The 20,760-nt window shown below is 47.1% G+C and overlaps 2 protein-coding genes and 1 long non-coding RNA gene across 3 annotated transcripts; 1 reads left to right on the top strand and 2 right to left on the bottom strand.

Moving 5' to 3' along the window:
• Positions 1-5,664: 5,664 nt before the first annotated feature.
• Positions 5,665-13,216, bottom strand: LOC135566800 (uncharacterized). Its single transcript, XR_010462185.1, has 3 exons — positions 13,170-13,216; positions 9,263-9,330; positions 5,665-5,731 (listed from the first exon to the last, which is right to left on the bottom strand). It is a non-coding gene; the product is annotated as an uncharacterized LOC135566800 (long non-coding RNA).
• A 96-nt stretch (positions 13,217-13,312) lies between these two features.
• Positions 13,313-18,894, bottom strand: LOC135566798 (tubulin monoglutamylase TTLL4-like). The gene is made up of 4 exons (XM_065014406.1): positions 18,742-18,894; positions 16,384-16,512; positions 14,611-14,707; positions 13,313-13,379 (listed from the first exon to the last, which is right to left on the bottom strand). Exons 1-4 carry the CDS (start codon positions 18,792-18,794, stop codon positions 13,332-13,334), a joined length of 327 nt encoding a protein of 108 aa, XP_064870478.1. The 5' UTR covers positions 18,795-18,894; the 3' UTR covers positions 13,313-13,331.
• A 347-nt stretch (positions 18,895-19,241) lies between these two features.
• On the top strand, positions 19,242-20,024 carry LOC135566799 (uncharacterized). Its single transcript, XM_065014407.1, has one exon. It carries the CDS (start codon positions 19,242-19,244, stop codon positions 20,022-20,024), a length of 783 nt encoding a protein of 260 aa, XP_064870479.1.
• Positions 20,025-20,760: the final 736 nt, after the last annotated feature.

Below are 20,760 nucleotides of genomic sequence, written 5' to 3' on the forward strand. Positions count from 1 at the left end.
TCACCCATTCTCACCCACACCAATGTACTGACCACTGATTAAATGACTGGGTCACCCATTCTCACCCACACCAATGTACTGACCCACTGATTCCCGGACTGGGTCACCCATTCTCACCCACACCAATGTACTGACCACTGATTCAATGACTGGGTCACCCATTCTCACCCACACCACTGATTAAATGACTGGGTCACCCATTCTCACCCACACCAATGTACTGACCACTGATTAAATGACTGGGTCACCCATTCTCACCCACACCACTGATTCAATGACTGGGTCACCCATTCTCACCCACACCAATGTACTGACCACTGATTAAATGACTGGGTCACCCATTCTCACCCACACCAATGTACTGACCACTGATTCAATGACTGGGTCACCCATTCTCACCCACACCAATGTACTGACCACTGATTAAATGACTGGGTCACCCATTCTCACCCACACCAATGTACTGACCCACTGATTCCCGGACTGGGTCACCCATTCTCACCCACACCAATGTACTGACCACTGATTCAATGACTGGGTCACCCATTCTCACCCACACCAATGTACTGACCACTGATTAAATGACTGGGTCACCATCCCAAAGAAGACAGATATTTACATGGTCAGAAACAGAAGGTTTCATGGTCAAAAGAGGAGGACCAGTATTTAAAGAGCCATAATATATATGTACATAGTAGATGGTATAGAGTACAGTATATACAGTGGGGAGAGCAAGTATTTGACACACACTCCATAATATATATATATATTCTCTGCTCAAAATAAATAAAGGGAACACTAAAATAACACATCCTAGATCTGAATGAATGAAATATTCTTATGAAATACTTTTTTCTTTACATAGTTGAATGTGCTGACAACAAAATCACACATAAATTATCAATGGAAATGAAATGTATCAAACCATGGAGGTCTGGATTTGGAGTCACACTCAAAATTAAAGTGGAAAACCACACTACAGGCTGATCCAACTTTGATGTAATGTCCTTAAAACAAGTCCAAATGAGGCTCAGTAGTGTGTGTGGCCTCCACGTGCCTGTATGACCTCCCTACAACGCCTGGGCATGCTCCTGATGAGGTGGCGGATGGTCTCCTGAGGGATCTCCTCCCAGACCTGGACTAAAGCATCCACCAACTCCTGGACAGTCTGTTGGTGGATGGAGCGAGACATGATGTCCAAGATGTGCTCAATTGGATTCAGGTCTGGGGAACGGGCGGGCCAGTCCATAGCATCAATTCCTTCCTCTTGCAGGAACTGCTGACACACTCCAGCCACATGAGGTCTAGCATTGTCTTGCATTAGGAGGAACCCAGGGCCAACCGCACCAGCATATGGTCTCACAAGGGGTCTGAGGATCTCATCTCGGTACCTAATGGCAGTCAGGCTACCTCTGGCGAGCACATGGAGGGCTGGGCAGCCCCCCAAAGAAATGCCACCCCACACCATGACTGACCCACCGCCAAACCGGTCATGCTGGAGGATGTTGCAGGCAGCAGAACGTTCTCCACGGCGTCTCCAGACTCTGTCACGCCTGTCACATGTGCTCAGTGTGAACCTGCTTTCATCTGTGAAGAGCACAGGGCGACAGTGGTGAATTTGCCAATCTTGGTGTTCTCTGGCAAATGCCAAACGTCCTGCACGGTGTTGGGCTGTAAGCACAACCCCCACCTGTGGACGCCGGGCCCTCATACTACCCTCATGGAGTCTGTTTCTGACCGTTTGAGCAGACACATGCACATTTGTGGCCTGCTGGAGGTCAATTTGCAGGGCTCTGGCAGTGCTCCTCCTTGCACAAAGGCAGAGGTAGCGGTCCTGCTGCTGGGTTGTTGCCCTCCTACGGCCTCCTCCACATCTCCTGATGTACTGGCCTGTCTCCTGGTAGCACCTCCATGCTCTGGACACCACGCTGACAGACACAGCAAACCTTCTTCCCACAGCTCGCATTGATGTGCCATCCTGGATGAGCTGCACTACCTGAGCCCCTGGGTTGTAGACTCCGTCTCATGCTACCACTAGAGTGAAAGCACCGCCAGCATTCAAAAGTGACCAAAACATCAGCCAGGAAGCATAGGAACTGAGAAGTGGTCTGTGGTCACCACCTGCAGAACCACTCCTTTATTGGGGGATGTCTTGCTAATTGCCTATAATTTCCACCTGTTGTCTATTCCATTTGCACAACAGCATGTGAAATGTATTGTCAATCAGTGTTGTTTCCTAAGTGGACAGTTTGATTTCACAGAAGTGTGATTGACTTGGAGTTACATTGTGTTGTTTAAGTGTTCCCTTTATTTCTTTGAGCAGTGTATATTCACACACACACACATCACTGGTTGAGTCTCAAAACAGCGCCCCCTGGCAGTCATCTAGTATATATATGTATATATATATATATATACACACACACACAGTGAGGCAAAAAGTATTTAGTCGGCCACCAATTGTGCAAGTTCTCCCACTTAAGAAGATGAGAGAGGCCTGTAATTTTCATCATAGGTACACTTCAACTATGACAGACAAAATGAGAAGGAAAAAACAAACAGAAAAAATCACAGTGTAGGATTTTTAATGAGTTTATTAGCAAATGATGTAACCCTTGGATTCTGCTGAGTCAATGTCTCATGAGACGGTTGAGGGAAAAGAAGTGAATTATTTGAGTCAACCCCCGTTGGCTTGGCAACCCCCGTTGGCTTGGCAACCTTGGCAACCCCCGTTGGCTTGGCAACCCCCGTTGGCTTGGCAACCCCCGTTGGCTTGGCAACCCCCTTTGGCTTGGCAGCTTGCAGTTCTCAGGAGATGTTGACTTCCCACAACGCTAAACATCTTAAGTATTCGTTTCCCAGGGTGCCCAGGGGCATTCCACACAGCCGCGTGTCAAGCATCCACAGGGGGTCAACTTTGACCTTTTAATAGTTGCTTGGTTGGTAGATTGTCATAAAAATATGTTATGTTCTTTTATCTAAACATTAATCCTTTAAAATGTTGAAAACTACCTGCAATGTAACAACACGTTGAGATTTAAAACGGCAAAACCCTTTCGCACCTCTGCACTTTGTATACCAGGGTTGGCTGGCCTTCTCTAGTCACTCGTAGGCTCAGGCACGGGAATACTTTTATTTACAAAGCCATTTTGGGTTTACTACCTTTTATTTGGGCATTTTTATGGTTCAGAAATGGGGTGGGTACTCTCTTCGTTCGCTGGACTTTATCCTGCTAACTGTTCCAAATGTCCCGAACTGAATTTGGTAAAAGGGCTTTTATGTCCTCTGCACCATCGTCTTGGAACGCCTTACAAAATACTTTTAAACTGGAAGAACTTGTCCCGATTGGTGTTTTTAAATCACTGATGAAGGATTTTGAGGCCGATTCCCTGACCTGTCAATGTTTTTAATTTGCTGTTTTATACTCTTGTGAATTCTATGGTTTTTACCAGATTACTTGTAGTATTTCATGTTGTCTGTCTAGTGTTTTTGTAATGACTTGGTGCTGCCTATCTTGGCCAGGACGCTCTTGAAAAAGAGATGTTAATCTCAGCGAGCCCTTCCTGGTTAAGTAAAAGGTCAAAAATAAATAAATCCCTTTGAATTATATTTAAAAGGAAAAGACTGAAATGAGTCATTCTTCAAATATCAGTTTTAATGTATGAACCTGAGCAGTTATTTCCCTAATCTGGGACTGATAGAACAACTGTTAATTCAATTATTTATTCATAACAATTATTGTTACAACTTCAAATTGTAAAAATTGTGAAGCATATGTAAAATGACCAGCCAAATAAATGCAGATATATTTACCCATCCCATAATAACAAGCCTGAAATGCAGTTATATTTACCCATCCCATAGTAACTAGCCTGAAATGCAGTTATATCTACCCATCCCATAGTAACTAGCCTGAAATGCAGTTATATCTACCCATCCCATAGTAACTAGCCTGAAATGCAGTTATATCTACCCATCCCATAGTAACAAGCCTGAAATGCAGTTATATTTACCCATCCCATAGTAACAAGCCTGAAATGCAGTTACCCATCCCATAATAACAATCCTGAAATGCAGTTATATCTACCCATCCCATAATAACAAGCCTGAAATGCAGTTACCCATCCCATAGTAACAAGCCTGAAATGCAGTTACCCATCCCATAGTAACAAGCCTGAAATGCAGTTACCCATCCCATAGTAACAAGCCTGAAATGCAGTTACCCATCCCATAGTAACAAGCCTGAAATGCAGTTACCCATCCCATAGTAACAAGCCTGAAATGCAGTTACCCATCCCATAGTAACAAGCCTGAAATGCAGTTACCCATCCCATAGTAACAAGCCTGAAATGCAGTTACCCATCCCATAATAACAAGCCTGAAATGCAGTTACCCATCTCATAGTAACAAGCCTGAAATGCAGTTACCCATCCCATAGTAACAAGCCTGAAATGCAGTTACCCATCCCATAGTAACAAGCCTGAAATGCAGTTACCCATCTCATAGTAACAAGCCTGAAATGCAGTTACCCATCCCATAGTAACAAGCCTGAAATGCAGTTACCCATCCCATAATAACAAGCCTGAAATGCAGTTACCCATCCCATAGTAACAAGCCTGAAATGCTAGAAACAAGCATTTCACTGCACCTGCAATAACAAAATTTGTGTACCAATAAATGTTGATTTATATTTGACGTAAACACACCTAGGAGTGGAACCTGATTGGACTGGCTCTAAGTAGGCAGAGCAGCCTTGGATTTTCTCCTCGGTCGATTGGCCAAAGCTGCTGTCTGTCCACCTGGTCCAGAGAAGCCCCACCCCCTTATCCAGGACCAACACTCAGCTGTTTGTCCCTCTCCAGTTCAGACTATGGTAGTGAAAAGAGGAATATGCATCGAGAGAGAGAGAGAGAAAGGTGTTCACGTTGACCCTCCATCACACCTACGGCGTTCACATCCCTGCCCAAACGCGGATGTGTTTATGCCTTCTTTAAGAAGTCAACAGCGTTAGGGTGCAGTGAGAGCCGGTTAACCCTCCAACTCTTCATCTCTGGGTGGCACGCTGGCTGTAGACTCGGTGGTCAGGCTGGAGGAGCCCAGGAGGGAGGTGGTGACCTCCTGGGAGAAACAGTACTCCTCCTGGTCTGGCTGGGGCCTGGTTCTGTGACTCACCACCACACTGGAATAGAGGAGGTGGAAACAGAGATTAGAGATCAAAGGGAAACAATTCCAACTGTGGAGAAATGGAGTTATTTTCCCACTGGCGCTGTGAGCCACTAGGTGTGTGTGTGTGCGTGTAGCTACACTATAGAGAAGCTGTGAAGTTAGAGCCACTAGGTGTGTGTGTGTGTGTGTGTGTAGCCACTATAGAGAAGCTGTGAAGTTAGAGCCACTAGGTGTGTGTGTGTGTGTGTGTGTGTGTGTGTACCTACACTATAGAGAAACTGTGAAGTTAGAGCCACTAGGTGTGTGTGTGTGTGTGTGTAGCTACACTATAGAGAAGCTGAAGTTAGAGCCACTAGGTGTGTGTGTGGTGTGTGTGTGTGTGTGTGTGTGTGTAGCTACACTGAAACTGTGAAGTTAGAGCCACTAGGTGTGTGTGTGTGTGTGTGTAGCTACACTATGCAGAGAAGCTGTGAAGTTAGAGCCACTAGGTGTGTGTCCACTCACTCGATCTGCTTAGCTCCTGCCTGGGGTGATCAGACCTGGGGTCGTAGGTCGACTTGGACCACTAGAAAATAGATCATAAGGAATAAAGGTTTTGGGGGCCTCTGTCCGTCTAGGAGATATAAGCTACATACACAGTGGGGCAAAAAGTATTTAGTCAGCCACCAATTGTGCAAGTTCTCACTTAAAAGATGAGAGAGGCCTGTAATTTTCAGAAAAATCCAGAAAATCACATTGTAGGATTTTTAATGAATTTATTTGCAAATTATGGTGAAAATAAGTATTCGGTCAATAACAAAGTTTATCTCAATACTTTGTTATATACCCTTTGTTGGCAATGACAGAGGTCAAACGTTTTCTGTAAGTCTTCACGTTTTCAAGCACACCGTTGCTGGTATTTTGGCCCATTCCTCCCATGCAGATCTCCCTCTAGAGCAGTGATGTTTGGGGCTGTTGCTGGGCAAACACTTGACTTTCAATTCCCTCCAAAGACTTTCTATGGGGCAGAGATCTGGAGACTGGCTAGGCCACTACAGGCCCTTGAAATGCTTTCTACGAAGCCACTCTTCATGTTCCGTGCGGTGTGTTTGGGATCATTGTCATGTTGAAAGACCCAGCCACGTTTCATCTTCAATGCCCTTGCTGATGGAAGGAGGTTTTCACTCAAAAATCTCACGATACATGGCCCCATTCATTCTTTCCTTTACACAGATCAACAGCCCCAAAGTATGATGTTTCCACCCCCATGCTTCACAGTAGGTCTGGTGTTCTTGATGCAACTCAGCATTCTTTGTCCTCCAAACACGACGAGTTGAGTTTTACCAAAAAGTTATATTTTGGTTTCATCTGACCATATGACATTCTCCCAATCTTCTTCTGGATCATCCAAATGCTCTCTAGCAAACTTCAGACGGGCCTGGACATGTACTGGCTTAAGCAGGGGGACACGTCTGGTACTGCAGGATTTGAGTCCCTGGCGGCTTAGTGTGTTACTGATGTTAGGCTTTGCTACTTTGGTCCCAGCTCTCTGCAGGTCATTCACTAGGTCCCCCCGTGTGGTTCTGGGATTTTTGCTCACCGTTCTTGTGATTATTTTGACCCCTACGGGTGGGGTCTTGCGTGGAGCTCCCAGATCGAGGGAGATTATCAGTGGTCTTGTATGTCTTCCATTTCCTAATAATTGCTCCCACAGTTCATTTCTTCAAACCAAGCTGCTTACCTTACCTACAGATCTCTAGGTGGATTGAAACGCAGCCCATGGGGAAATAACAGAGATCTCTAGGTGGATTGAAACGCAGCCCATGGGGAAATAACAGAGATCTCTAGGTGGATTGAAACGCAGCCCATGGGGAAATAACAGATACCTCTAGGTGGATTGAAACGCAGCCCATGGGGGAAATAACAGAGATCTCTAGGTGGATTGAAACGCAGCCCATGGGGAAATAACAGAGATCTCTAGGTGGATTGAAACGCCCAGCCCATGGGGAAATAACATCTCTAGGTGGATTGAAACGCAGCCCATGGGGAAATAACAGATCTCTAGGTGGATTGAAACGCAGCCATGGGGAAATAACATCTCTAGGTGGATTGAAACGCAGCCCATGGGGAAATAACAGAGATCTCTAGGTGGATTGAAACGCAGCCCATGGGGAAATAACAGAGATCTCTAGGTGGATTGGAAACTTTTAGCCCATGGGGAAATAACATCTCTAGGTGGATTGAAAGCACCGCCCATGGGGAAAAATAACATCTCTAGGTGGATTGAAACGCAGCCCATGGGGAAATAACAGATCTCTAGGTGGATTGAAACGCAGCCCATGGGGAAATAACAGATCTCTAGGTGGATTGAAACGCAGCCCATGGGGAAATAACAGATCTCTAGGTGGATTGAAACGCAGCCCATGGGGAAATAACAGAGATCTCTAGGTGGATTGAAACGCAGCCCATGGGGAAATAACAGAGATCTCTAGGTGGATTGAAACGCAGCCCATGGGGGAAATAACAGATCTCTAGGTGGATTGAAACGCAGCCCATGGGGAAATAACAGAGACCTCTAGGTGGATTGAAAACGCAGCCCATGGGGAAATAACAGAGATCTCTAGGTGGATTGAAACGCAGCCCATGGGGAAATAACAGAGACCTCTAGGTGGATTGAAACGTGAGCCCATGGGGAAATAACAGAGATCTCTAGGTGGATTGAAACGCAGCCCATGGGGAAATAACAGAGACCTCTAGGTGGATTGAAACGCAGCCCATGGGGAAATAACAGAGATCTCTAGGTGGATTGAAACGCAGCCCATGGGGAAATAACAGAGATCTCTAGGTGGATTGAAACGCAGCCCATGGGGAAATAACAGAGATCTCTAGGTGGATTGAAACGAGCCCATGGGGAAATAACAGAGATCTCTAGGTGGATTGAAACGCAGCCCATGGGGAAATAACAGAGATCTCTAGGTGGATTGAAACGCAGCCCATGGGAAATAACAGACACCTCTAGGTAGATGGAAACGCAGCCCATGGGGAAATAACAGATACCTCTAGGTGGATTGAAACGCAGCCCATGGGGAAATAACAGAGATCTCTAGGTGGATTGAAACTTGCAGCCCATGGGGAAATAACACCTCTAGGTGGATTGAAACGCAGCCCATGGGGAAATAATAGAGATCTCTAGGGTGGATTGAAACACAGCCAATGGGGAAATAACAGATACCTCTAGGTGGGATTGAAACGCAGCCCATGGGGAAATAACAGAGATCTCTAGGTGGATTGAAACGCAGCCCATGGGGAAATAACAGAGATCTCTAGGTGGATTGAAACGCAGCCCATGGGAAATAACAGAGATCTCTAAGTGGATTGAAACGCAGCCATGGGGAAATAACAGATACCTCTAGGTGGATTGAAACGCAGCCCATGGGGAAATAACAGATATCTCTAGGTGGATTGAAACGCAGCCCATGGGGAAATAACAGATATCTCTAGGTGGATTGAAACGCAGCCCATGGGGAAATAACAGATATCTCTAGGTGGATTGAAACGCAGCCCATGGGGAAATAACAGAGATCTCTAGGTGGATTGAAACGCAGCCCATGGGGAAATAACAGACATCTCTAGGTGGATTGAAACGCAGCCCATGGGGAAATAACATCTCTAGGTGGATTGAAACGCAGCCCATGGGGAAATAACATCTCTAGGTGGATTGGAAACGCAGCCCATGGGGAAATAACATCTCTAGGTGGATTGAAACGCAGCCCATGGGGAAATAACATCTCTAGGTGGATTTGAAACTAGCCCATGGGGAAATAACATCTCTAGGTGGATTGAAACGCAGCCCATGGGGAAATAACAGAGACCTCTAGGTGATTGAAACGCAGCCCATGGGGGAAATAACATCTCTAGGTGGATTGAAACGCAGCCCATGGGGAAATAACATCTCTAGGTTAAATTTACAGATTTAGATTTTATTACTATGTTACTTAGATAGACTCTTAAGGCTTGCCTTCAACCCATGACAGATTGAATCGTGGCCTCAGAATGACTGTGTGTAAATGTCATCCACATATAGACACCTAGCTAAACAGCCAGAGACAACACTCACTAGATGTGCAGGGTCGGTGGTTCCTAGATGGACTCCTCTCTGACACAGACTCCTCAGCACACAGACTCCTACAAACAAACAAGACAATGGTAATGAGTAGTGGGCCCCCTAGTGGCTGCATATGAAGTGCATTAAGCATTCAGCCATACTGTCAACTTGCTTTAGACCAGTTCACATCCTAAATGGAACCTATTCCCTCTATAATGCACTGGCCTTGACCAGAAACCTATGGCCCTCTATAGTGCACTGGCCTTGACCAGAAACCTATTCCTTCTATAGTGCACTGGCCTTGACCAGAAACCTATTCCCTCTATAGTGCACTGGCCTTGACCAGAAACCTATTCCCCTAGTGCACTGGCCTTGACCAGAAACCTATTCCCCCTATAGTGCACTGGCCTTGACCAGAAACCTATTCCCCTATAGTGCACTGGCCTTGACCAGAAACCTATTCCCCTATAGTGCACTGCCCTTGACCAGAAAACCTATGGCCCTCTATAGTGCACTGGCCTCCTGACCAGAAACCTATTCCCCCTATAGTGCATTGGCCTTGACCAGAAACCTATGCCCCCTATAGTGCACTGCCCTTGACCAGAAACCTATGGCCCTCTATAGTGCACTGGCCTTGACCAGGAACCTATTCCCTCTATAGTGCACTCCGGCCTTGACCAGAAAACCTATTCCCTCTATAGTGCACTGGCCTTGACCAGAAAACCTATTCCCCCTATAGTGCACTGGCCTTGACCAGAAACCTATTCCCTCTATAGTGCACTGGCCTTGACCAGAAACCTATTCTCTATAGTGCACTGGCCTTGACCAGGAACCTATTCCCTCTATAGTGCACTGGCCTTTGGACCAGAAACCTATTCTCTTATAGTGCACTGGCCTTGACCAGAACCTATTCCCTCTATAGTGCACTGGCCTTGACCAGGAACCTATTCCCTCTATAGTGCACTGGCCTTGGACCAGAAACCTATTCCCCTCTAGTGCACGGGCCACCAGAAACCTACTCCCTCTATAGTGCACTGGCCTTGACCAGAAACCCATGGCCCTCTATAGTGCACTGGCCTTGACCAGAAACCTATGGGCTCCTCTATAGTGCACTGGCCTTGACCAGAAAACCTATTCCCTCTATAGTGCACTGGCCTTGACCAGAAACCTATGGTCTCTTATAGTGCACTGTCTTGACCAGGAACCTATTCCCTCTATAGTGCACTGCCCTTGACCAGAAAACCTATGGCCTCTATAGTGCACTGGCCTTGACCAGAAACCGCCCTCTATAGTGCACTGGCCTTGACCAGGAACATATTCCTCTATAGTGCACTGGCCTTGGACCAGAACCTATTCCCTGAGTAGTGCACTGGCTTGACCAGAAACCTATTCCCTCTATAGTGCACTGGCCCTTGACCAGAAACCCATTCCCTCTATAGTGCACTGCCCTTGACCAGAAACCTATTCCCCTCTATAGTGCACTGCCCTTGACCAGAAACCTGTGGCTCTCTATAGTGCACTATTTGACAGAAACCTATTCCTCTATAGTGCACTGGCCTTGGACTAGAAACCTATTCCCTCCATAGTGCACTGCCCTTGACCAGAAAACCCATGCAGCCTCCCTGCAAAGTAGAGGAAAATGGGTGTCATTTAAGACATAGAAAGTACCATCGCTCTTGTACAGACAGACAGACGACGAGGGACAGACAGAGACCGAGGACAGAGAACAGACAGAGAAACAGACAGAGAAACAGAGAGAAACAGAGACACAGAGGCAAACAGAGGCACAGAGAGAAACAGAGAAACAGAGAGAAACAGAGAAACAGAGAAAAACAGAGAAACAGAGACACAGAGAAACAGAGAAACAGAGACACAGAGACACAGAGACACAGAGACACAGAGAAACAGAGAAACAGAGAGAGAAACAGACAGAGAAACAGACAGAGAAACAGAGAGAGAAACAGACAGAGAAACAGAGAAACAGACAGAGAAACAGAGAGAGAAACAGAGAGAGAAACAGAGAGAGAAACAGAAACAGAGAGAGAAACAGAGAGAGAAACAGAGAGAGAAACAGAGAAACAGACAGAGAAACAGACAGAGAAACAGACAGAGAAACAGACAGAGAAACAGACAGAGAAACAGACAGAGAAACAGACAGAGAAACAGACAGAGAAACAGACAGAGAAACAGAGAGAGAAACAGAGAGAGAAACAGAGAAACAGAGAAACAGAGAGAGAAAGAGAAACAGAGAGAGAAAGAGAAACAGAGAGAGAAACAGAAACAGAGAGAGAAACAGAGAGAGAAACAGAGAGAGAAACAGAGAGAGAAACAGAGAAACAGAGAGAGAAAGAGAAACAGAGAGAGAAAGAGAAACAGAGAGAGAAACAGAAACAGAGAGAGAAACAGAGAGAGAAACAGAGAGAGAAACAGAGAGAGAAACAGAGAGAGAAACAGACAGAGAAACAGACAGAGAAACAGACAGAGAAACAGACAGAGAAACAGACAGAGAAACAGACAGAGAAACAGACAGAGAAACAGACAGAGAAACAGAGAGAGAAACAGAGAGAGAAACAGAGAAACAGACAGAGAAACAGACAGAGAAACAGACAGAGAAACAGACAGAGAAACAGACAGAGAAACAGACAGAGAAACAGACAGAGAAACAGACAGAGAAACAGACAGAGAAACAGACAGAGAAACAGACAGAGAAACAGACAGAGAAACAGACAGAGAAACAGACAGAGAAACAGACAGAGAAACAGACAGAGAAACAGACAGAGAAACAGACAGAGAAACAGAGAAACAGACAGAGAAACAGACAGAGAAACAGAGAAACAGACAGAGAAACAGACAGAGAAACAGACAGAGAAAGAGAAACAGAGAGAGAAACAGACAGAGAAACAGAGAGAAACAGACAGAGAAACAGACAGAAACAGAGAGAGAAACAGAAACAGAGAAACAGAAACAGAGAAACAGACAGAGAAACAGACAGAGAAACAGACAGAGAAACAGACAGAGAAACAGACAGAGAAACAGACAGAGAAACAGACAGAAACAGAGAAACAGACAGAGAAACAGACAGAGAAACAGAGAAACAGACAGAGAAACAGAGAGAGAAACAGAGAAACAGAGAGAGAAACAGAAACAGAGAGAGAAACAGAGAAACAGACAGAAACAGACAGAGAAACAGAGAGAGAAACAGACAGAGAAACAGACAGAGAAACAGACAGAGAAACAGACAGAGAAACAGACAGAGAAACAGACAGAGAAACAGACAGAGAAACAGACAGAGAAACAGAGAAACAGAGAGAGAAACAGAGAAACAGAGAGAGAAACAGACAGAGAAACAGAGAAACAGAGAGAAACAGACAGAGAAACAGAGAGAGAAACAGAGAAACAGAGAAACAGACAGAGAAACAGAGAAACAGAGAGAGAAACAGAGAAACAGAGAGAAACAGAAACAGAGAGAGAAACAGAGAGAGAAACAGAAACAGAGAGAGAAACAGAGAAACAGAGAGAGAAACAGACAGAGAAACAGAGAGAGAAACAGAGAAACAGACAGAAACAGACAGAGAAACAGAGAAACAGACAGAGAAACAGAAACAGAGAGAGAAACAGAAACAGAGAGAGAAACAGAGAGAGAAACAGAAACAGAGAGAGAAACAGAGAGAGAAACAGAGAAACAGACAGAAACAGACAGAGAAACAGAGAAACAGAGAGAGAAACAGAGAGAGAAACAGACAGAGAAACAGAGAGAGAAACAGACAGAGAAACAGAGAAACAGAGAGAGAAACAGAGAAACAGAGAAACAGACAGAGAATCAGAGAAACAGAGAGAGAAACAGAGAAACAGACAGAGAAACAGAGAAACACAGACAGAAACAGACAGAGAAACAGAGAAACACAGACAAGAGACCTACCTTCTCTCCTGTTATGTCCGTATTTCTGCCTCCCACTGGTTGAGCAGGATGTTGAGGGTGGTGGTTGAGTTTGGGTGGTTGAGGGATTTGTAGGAGTGGTGAGGGAAACACCTGCTCAAACTCTCCCTTCCTGCTCAGCCTGCCCTCAGTCTCAGCCAGGACTCAGACGCCCTCTGGAGTCAGAACGTCGAGGACGGAGGACAAGAAGTCCTACAGAGACAGAGGGGGTTGGTTATACTTATACTACAGATTGATTTACAGGCAGGTACATCAATATGGTGTTATAAAGCTGGCGGTGTCTCACTCCTATCCTAACTGTACAATACGGAGGTTCTGACTGGAGAAAAGAAAACAGGGACGAATTTAAGATGGACTCTTCAGAGATGGACTCTTCAGAGATGGAGATGACGCCAGAGTTAACAAATTGTGGCGTTTCATCACTGACCTTGAACCGTTTCGACGAAAAGATTTTAAACTCATCAATGTGGATAATAATGTAGCTAGTTTGACCATATTGTCAACGTTAAGCAAACTAATTCACTTTATTTTTTAGCAATGTTAGCTAGCTCATCTATCTAGCTAAAACCTTACTGGTTGGAGAATTATTCAGACTTTAAAAGCACTTGAGGCCTCCCGAGTGTCGCAACGGTCTAAGGCACTGCATCGCAGTGTGCTAGCTGTGTCACGAGAGATTCTGGGTTCGAGTCCAGGCTCTGTCACAGCCAGACCCGTAGACCCATGAGACGGCGCACAATTAGCCCAGCATCGTCCCGGTTAGGGTTTGGCCCAGCGTCATCAGGGTTAGGGGAGGGTTTGGCCCAGCATCGTCCCGGTTAGGGGAGGGTTTTGCCCAGCATCGTCCCGGTTAGGGGAGGGTTTGACCCAGCATCGTCCCGGTTAGGGGAGGGTTTGGCCCAGCATCGTCCCGGTTAGGGGAGGGTTTGGCCCAGCATCGTCCCGGTTAGGGGAGGGTTTGGCCCAGCATCGTCCCGGTTAGGGGAGGGTTTGGCCCAGCATCGTCCCGGTTAGGGGAGGGTTTGGTCGGCAGGGATGTTCTTCTCCCATCGCGTTCTAGCGACTCCTGGGCGCAGGGCACGCTGACACGGTCGCCAGGGGTACGGTGTTTCCTCCGACACATTGGTGCGACTGGCTTCCGGGGTTAAGAGGGCATTGTGTCAAGAAGCAGTGCGGCTTGGCTGGATTGTGTTTCAGAGGACGCACGGCTCTCAACCTTCGCCTCCCGAGTCCGTACGGGAGTTTCAGCGATGGGCCAAGACTAAATACCAACTGGATATCACGAAATTGGGAAGAAAAATTGTATAAAAATAATAATAATAAAAACAAATCGGGATTTGAACACAATCATGGCGGGACTTACGACTTCCTGTCTGGGAAACTTCCCAGTAGTTCCTTGGCTCTTCAGACGGCTGCATGACTGTACCTGATCTGCGAAGCGCTGGCTCAGGTAGAAGGCCCGCTTGACTTTCTCATCAGTTGAAATCTCAGGTCTGGATCTCTCCCGTGTCCCTCCACACAGACTACACAGCAGAATTTAACCCGTTATGACCGATACATACAGCAACAAGGCATCAATGAACAACTCTGAAATGACTTTTGTTCACGGATGACGTTGATTTGAGCCCAGAGTGTGAAAGAGACAGACCCTGCCGGCCCCAATTCACTCCTTCGCCCTCAAACCCTTCAATGTTTGTACGTCTGTCAAATTAAAGAAAAAGGTGAAAAGCTCAATCATTATACTGTCTATACCAATCCAGACCCTTCAGATTACACTGTCTATACCAATCCAGACCCTTCAGATTACACTGTCTAATCCAGACCATTCAGATTACACTGTCTAATCCAGACCATTCAGATTACACTGTCTATACCAATCCAGACCCTTCAGATTACACTGTCTATACCAATCCAGACCCTTCAGATTACACTGTCTATACCAATCCAGACCCTTCAGATTACAGTCTATACCAATCCAGACCATTCAGATTACACTGTTTATACCAATCCAGACCCTTCAGATTACACTGTCTAATCCAGACCATTCAGATTACACTGTCTATACCAATCCAGACCCTTCAGATTACACTGTCTATACCAATCCAGACCCTTCAGATTACACTGTCTATACCAATCCAGACCCTTCAGATTACACTGTCTAATCCAGACCCTTCAGATTACACTGTCTATACCAATCCAGACCCTTCAGATTACACTGTCTATACCAATCCAGACCCTTCAGATTATACTGTCTATACCAATCCAGACCCTTCAGATTACACTGTCTATACCAATCCAGACCCTTCAGATTACACTGTCTAATTCAGACCATTCAGATTACACTGTCTATACCAATCCAGACCCTTCAGATTACACTGTCTAATCCAGACCCTTCAGATTACACTGTCTAATCCAGACCATTCAGATTACACTGTCTATACCAATCCAGACCCTTCAGATTACACTGTCTAATCCAGACCCTTCAGATTACACTGTCTAATCCAGACCATTCAGATTACACTGTCTAATCCAGACCATTCAGATTACACTGTCTAATCCAGACCATTCAGATTACACTGTCTAATCCAGACCATTCAGATTACACTGTCTAATCCAGACCCTTCAGATTACACTGTCTAATCCAGACCATTCAGATTACACTGTCTATACCAATCCAGACCCTTCAGATTACACTGTCTAATCCAGACCATTCAGATTACACTGTCTAATCCAGACCATTCAGATTACACTGTCTAATCCAGACCATTCAGATTACACTGTCTATACCAATCCAGACCCTTCAGATTTGACATTGAAGGTTTAGGGCCAAGGAGCTAAATGGAACCGGCTTTGGTCTCCGTCTCTCTGAGGACTTTAGTCCAGTGTTTATTAGGGGGTCCTAACACTACACACCTGGGGTGGAATCATTATCCAAAACGCAAACCGTTTGCTCCAAACAGAAAACGTTTCACAACGCAATCGGTTTTCTCCAAACGTTGTGCAACAAAAACTACAGTTTCTATTTGACAAATTCAGTTTCCGTTTGAAGAAAAGCAAACAGATTCCACTAATCAATGGTTTTGACGATGGGTTCATTAGTGTTGCCAGGTGAAAGGTGTCAACATTGAGGTCCCCAGGACCATCAATAAGGAAACACTGTGTAAAAGATATGATGGAAGCCAGCACCCTCTCTCCATACCTGCTGGCAGAGCTGCTGGCGGAGGGAAGCACCTCTTCTCTCTGAGGCAGAAGGAACCCCGCCAGGTTCAACACATCTCTGATCATCTGGCCCTTAATGGCCACGTCCAGAGCGGTGCCGGAGTGGAGGCTGTTAGGAGAGAGGAAGGAAGACAGTACTGGCACCGTCGGTGAGAGGCACCGGCCAGGACTATAAATAGTGCTAGTACTTGGGTTGCAAAAATTCCCAAAACGACCTCAGGTTTTTCAGATATACTGTTGGAGGGTTTCTGGATTCAGCAGGAAATAGAATACCTGGTTCAGCAAACATGCGTCTTCTCCAACCCACCCTTAGACAGAGAACACCTGTCTTCTCCAACCCACCCTTAGATAGAGAACACCAGTCTTCTCTAACCCCACCCTCAGACAGAGAACACCAGTCTTCTCCAACCCACCCTTAGACAGAGAACACCAGTCTTCTCCAACCCACCCTTAGATAGAGAACACCTGTCTTCTCCAACCCACCCTTAGACAGAGAACACCTGTCTTCTCCAACACCCCTTAGACAGAGAAAACCAGTCTTCTCCAACCCACCCTTAGATAGAGAACACCAGTCTTCTCCAAACCCACCCTTAGACAGCGAACACCAGTCTTCTCTAACCCACCCTTAGACAGAGAACACCAGTCTTCTCCAACCCCACCCTTAGATAGAGAACACCAGTCTTCTCCAACCTACCCTTAGACAGAGAACACCAGTCTTCTCCAACCCCACCCTTACACAGAGAACACCCGTCTTCTGCTCTGTTCTCTAACCCACCCTTAGACAGAGAACACCAGTCTTCTCCAACCCCACCATTAAACGGAGAACACCAGTCTTCTCCAACCCACCCTTAGACAGAGAACACCAGTCTTCTCCAACCCACCCTTAGACAGAGAACACCAGTCTTCTCCAACCCACCCTTAGACAGAGAACACCAGTCTTCTCTAACCCACCCTTAGACAGAGAACACCCGTCTTCTGCTCTGTTCTCTAACCCACCCTTAGACAGAGAACACCAGTCTTCTCCAACCCACCCTTAGATAGAGAACACCTGTCTTCTCCAACCCACCCTCAGACAGAGAACACCAGTCTTCTCCAACCCACCCTTAGACAGAGAACACCAGTCTTCTCCAACACCACCCTTAAACAGAGAACACCAGTCTTCTCCAACCCACCCTTAGACAGAGAACACCTGTCTTCTCCAACCCCATCCTTAGACAGAGAACACCTGTCTTCTCCAACCCACCCTTAGACAGAGAACACCAGTCTTCTCCAACCCACCATTAGACAGAGAACACCAGTCTTCTGCTCTGTTCTCTAACCCACCCTTACACAGAGAACACCTGTGTTCTCCAACCCACCCTTAGACAGAGAACACCAGTCTTCTCCAACCCACCCTTAGACAGAGAACACCAGTCTTCTCCAACCCACCCTTAGACAGAGAACACCTGTCTTCTCCAACCCCATCCTTAGACAGAGAACACCTGTCTTCTCCAACCCACCCTTAGACAGAGAACACCAGTCTTCTCCAACCCACCATTAGACAGAGAACACCAGTCTTCTGCTCTGTTCTCTAACCCACCCTTAGACAGAGAACACCTGTGTTCTCCAACCCACCCTTAGACAGAGAACACCTGTCTTCTCCAACCCACCCTTAGACAGAGAACACCAGTCTTCTCCAACCCACCCTTAGACAGAGAACACCAGTCTTCTCCAACCCACCCTTAGACAGAGAACACCAGTCTTCTCCAACCCACCCTTAGACAGAGAACACCTGTCTTCTCCAACCCCACCCTTAGACAGAGAACACCTGTCTTCTCCAACCCACCCTTAGACAGAGAACACCAGTCTTCTCCAACCCACCCTTAGACAGAGAACACCAGTCTTCTCCAACCCCACCCTTAGACAGAAAACACCAGTCTTCTCCAACCCCACCCTTAGACAGAGAACACCTGTCTTCTCTAACCCACCCTTAGACAGAGAACACCTGTCTTCTCCAACCCCACCCTTAGACAGAGAACACCAGTCTTCTCCAACCCCACCCTTAGACAGAGAACACCAGTCTTCTGCTCTGTTATCCATGGATGGAGAGCACGTTGCGGGGTCAAGGACCCAACGATATGGGACTGAATGTCTTTAGGATATAAACCCAGCAGCAATCCAGTTCCCAGATCAAATCCCCCCCTAATATTTTTTCAGGCACCTGGCTTGAGATTTGAACCAATTACCTTCCGGGTACAGGTCCAACTCCTTAGGCACCTTAGGCTACCTAGCAACAAGGAGGGACTCTTCCAACCAGGCAGAACGTCTGGTCTGTACTGAAGGCTGTACTGTTTGTTACCTTGGTGAGATGTTGACCTCCAGAACCCAAGGCTTGAGGTTCTCATCCAGCATGATGTCAAAGCCAAACAGCTCGTGACAGCTGTAGGGGGAACGCAGGTGAAGCTTGACCAGCGTGTTGACATACGGGTCAGACCTGAAACACAGAGACACAAAACATTAGAACACGTTATAAAGGCTCATGTGTGGCTCTAACAATCTATAGAGCGTTATAACTGCACGGGTCAGGCCTGATACATAGAGAGAGAACATTATAGAAGACATTATAAAGGCTCATATGCCCTATAACAAGCACCTGCATGTTTACCAAGACATGCAGAATTCATGACATAAACGCCCAGAGGAGAACGACTGCCCCCCTCTCATTAAAACCACGGAATATCAAAGCTGACCGCGGTACTGCAGGCATTGTTTGCAGAAGAACAGGATCCCCCATTATAGTGAATGAGAAAATTGCAATATTTTGTGTAAAACTTTTTTTTTTGTGGGGGGGGGGCAATCATGGTAGAAAAAAATAAACCCCCTGCTGCAGACCCCCTGCCCAGACCCCCTGCTGCAGAGCCCCTGTCCAGACCCCCTGCCCAGACCCCCTGTCCAGACCCCCTGTCCAGACCCCCTGCTGCAGAGCCCCTGTCCAGACCCCCTGCTACAGACCCCCTTCCCCAAACCCCCCGTCCAGACCCCTTCCCAGACCCCCCGTCCAGACCCCCTTCCCAGACCCCCGTCCAGACCCCCTACCCAGACCCCACGCAGCAGACCCCCTGCAGCAGACCCCCTGCAGCATACCCCCTTCCCAGACCCCCTGCAGCATACACCCCTTTCCAGACCCCCTGCAGCATACCCCCTTTCCAGACCCCCTGCAGCAGACCCCCTGTCCAGACCCCCTGTCCAGACCCCCTGCAGCATACCCCCTGTCCAGACCCCCTGCTGCATACCCCCTGTCCAGACCCCCTTCCCAGACCCCCTTCCCAGACCCCCTTCCCAGACCCCCTGCAGCATACCCCCTTCCCAGACCCCCTGCTGCATACCCCCTTCCCAGACCCCCTGTCCAGACCCCCTGCTGCATACCCCTCCCAGACCCCCTGCCGCAGACCCCCTTCCAGACCCCCTGCAGCATACCCCTGTCCAGACCCCCTGTCCAGACCCCCTGCTGCATACCCCCTTCCCAGACCCCCTGTCCAGACCCCCTGCTGCATACCCCCTTCCCAGACCCCCTGCAGCATACCCCCTGTCCAGACCCCCTGTCCAGACCCCCTGCTGCATACCGGAGCGGCATTGATGTGAGATCACGTTTAGATTGCGTGAGATCACTTTGAGAACAAATTGTTTTTGGAAGAGCTGACAGGTGTATACAAATCGAGCACACAGCCATGCAGTCTCCATAGACAAACATTGTCAGTAGAATGGCCTTACTGAAGAGCTCGATGACTTTCAACGTGGCACTGTCATAGGATGAAACCTTTTCAACAAGTCAGTTTGTCAAATTCCTGCCCTGCTAGAGCTGCCCCGGTCAACTATAAGGGCTGTTACTGTGAAGTGGAAACGTCTGGGAGCAACAACGGCTCAGCTCGCGAAGTGAGTAGAGCCACACAAGCTCACAGAACGGGACCGCGGAGTGCTGAAGCGCGTAAAAATCATCTGTCCTTGGTTTCAACACTCACCAATGAATTCCAAACATCAACTGTACATCAGGAGCTTCATGAAATGGGTTTCCATGGCCGAGCAGCTGCACACAAGCCTAAGATCACCATGCACAAAGCCAAGCGTTGGCTGGAGTGGTGTAAAGCTCGCCGCTAGACTCTGGAGCAGTGGAAACCTGTTCTCTGGAGTAGTGGAAACGTGTTCTCTGGAGCAGTGTTCTCTGGAGCAGTGGAAACCTGTTCTCTGGAGCAGTGTTCTCTGGAGCAGTGGAAACCTGTTCTCTGGAGCAGTGGAAACCTGTTCTCTGGAGCAGTGTTCTCTGGAGCAGTGGAAACCTGTTCTCTGGAGTAGTGTTCTCTGGAGCAGTAGAAACCTGTTC

This window comes from Oncorhynchus nerka, unplaced genomic scaffold (genome assembly GCF_034236695.1).
Source record: "Oncorhynchus nerka isolate Pitt River unplaced genomic scaffold, Oner_Uvic_2.0 unplaced_scaffold_3303, whole genome shotgun sequence".
NCBI classification, from domain to species: Eukaryota; Metazoa; Chordata; class Actinopteri; order Salmoniformes; family Salmonidae; genus Oncorhynchus; species Oncorhynchus nerka.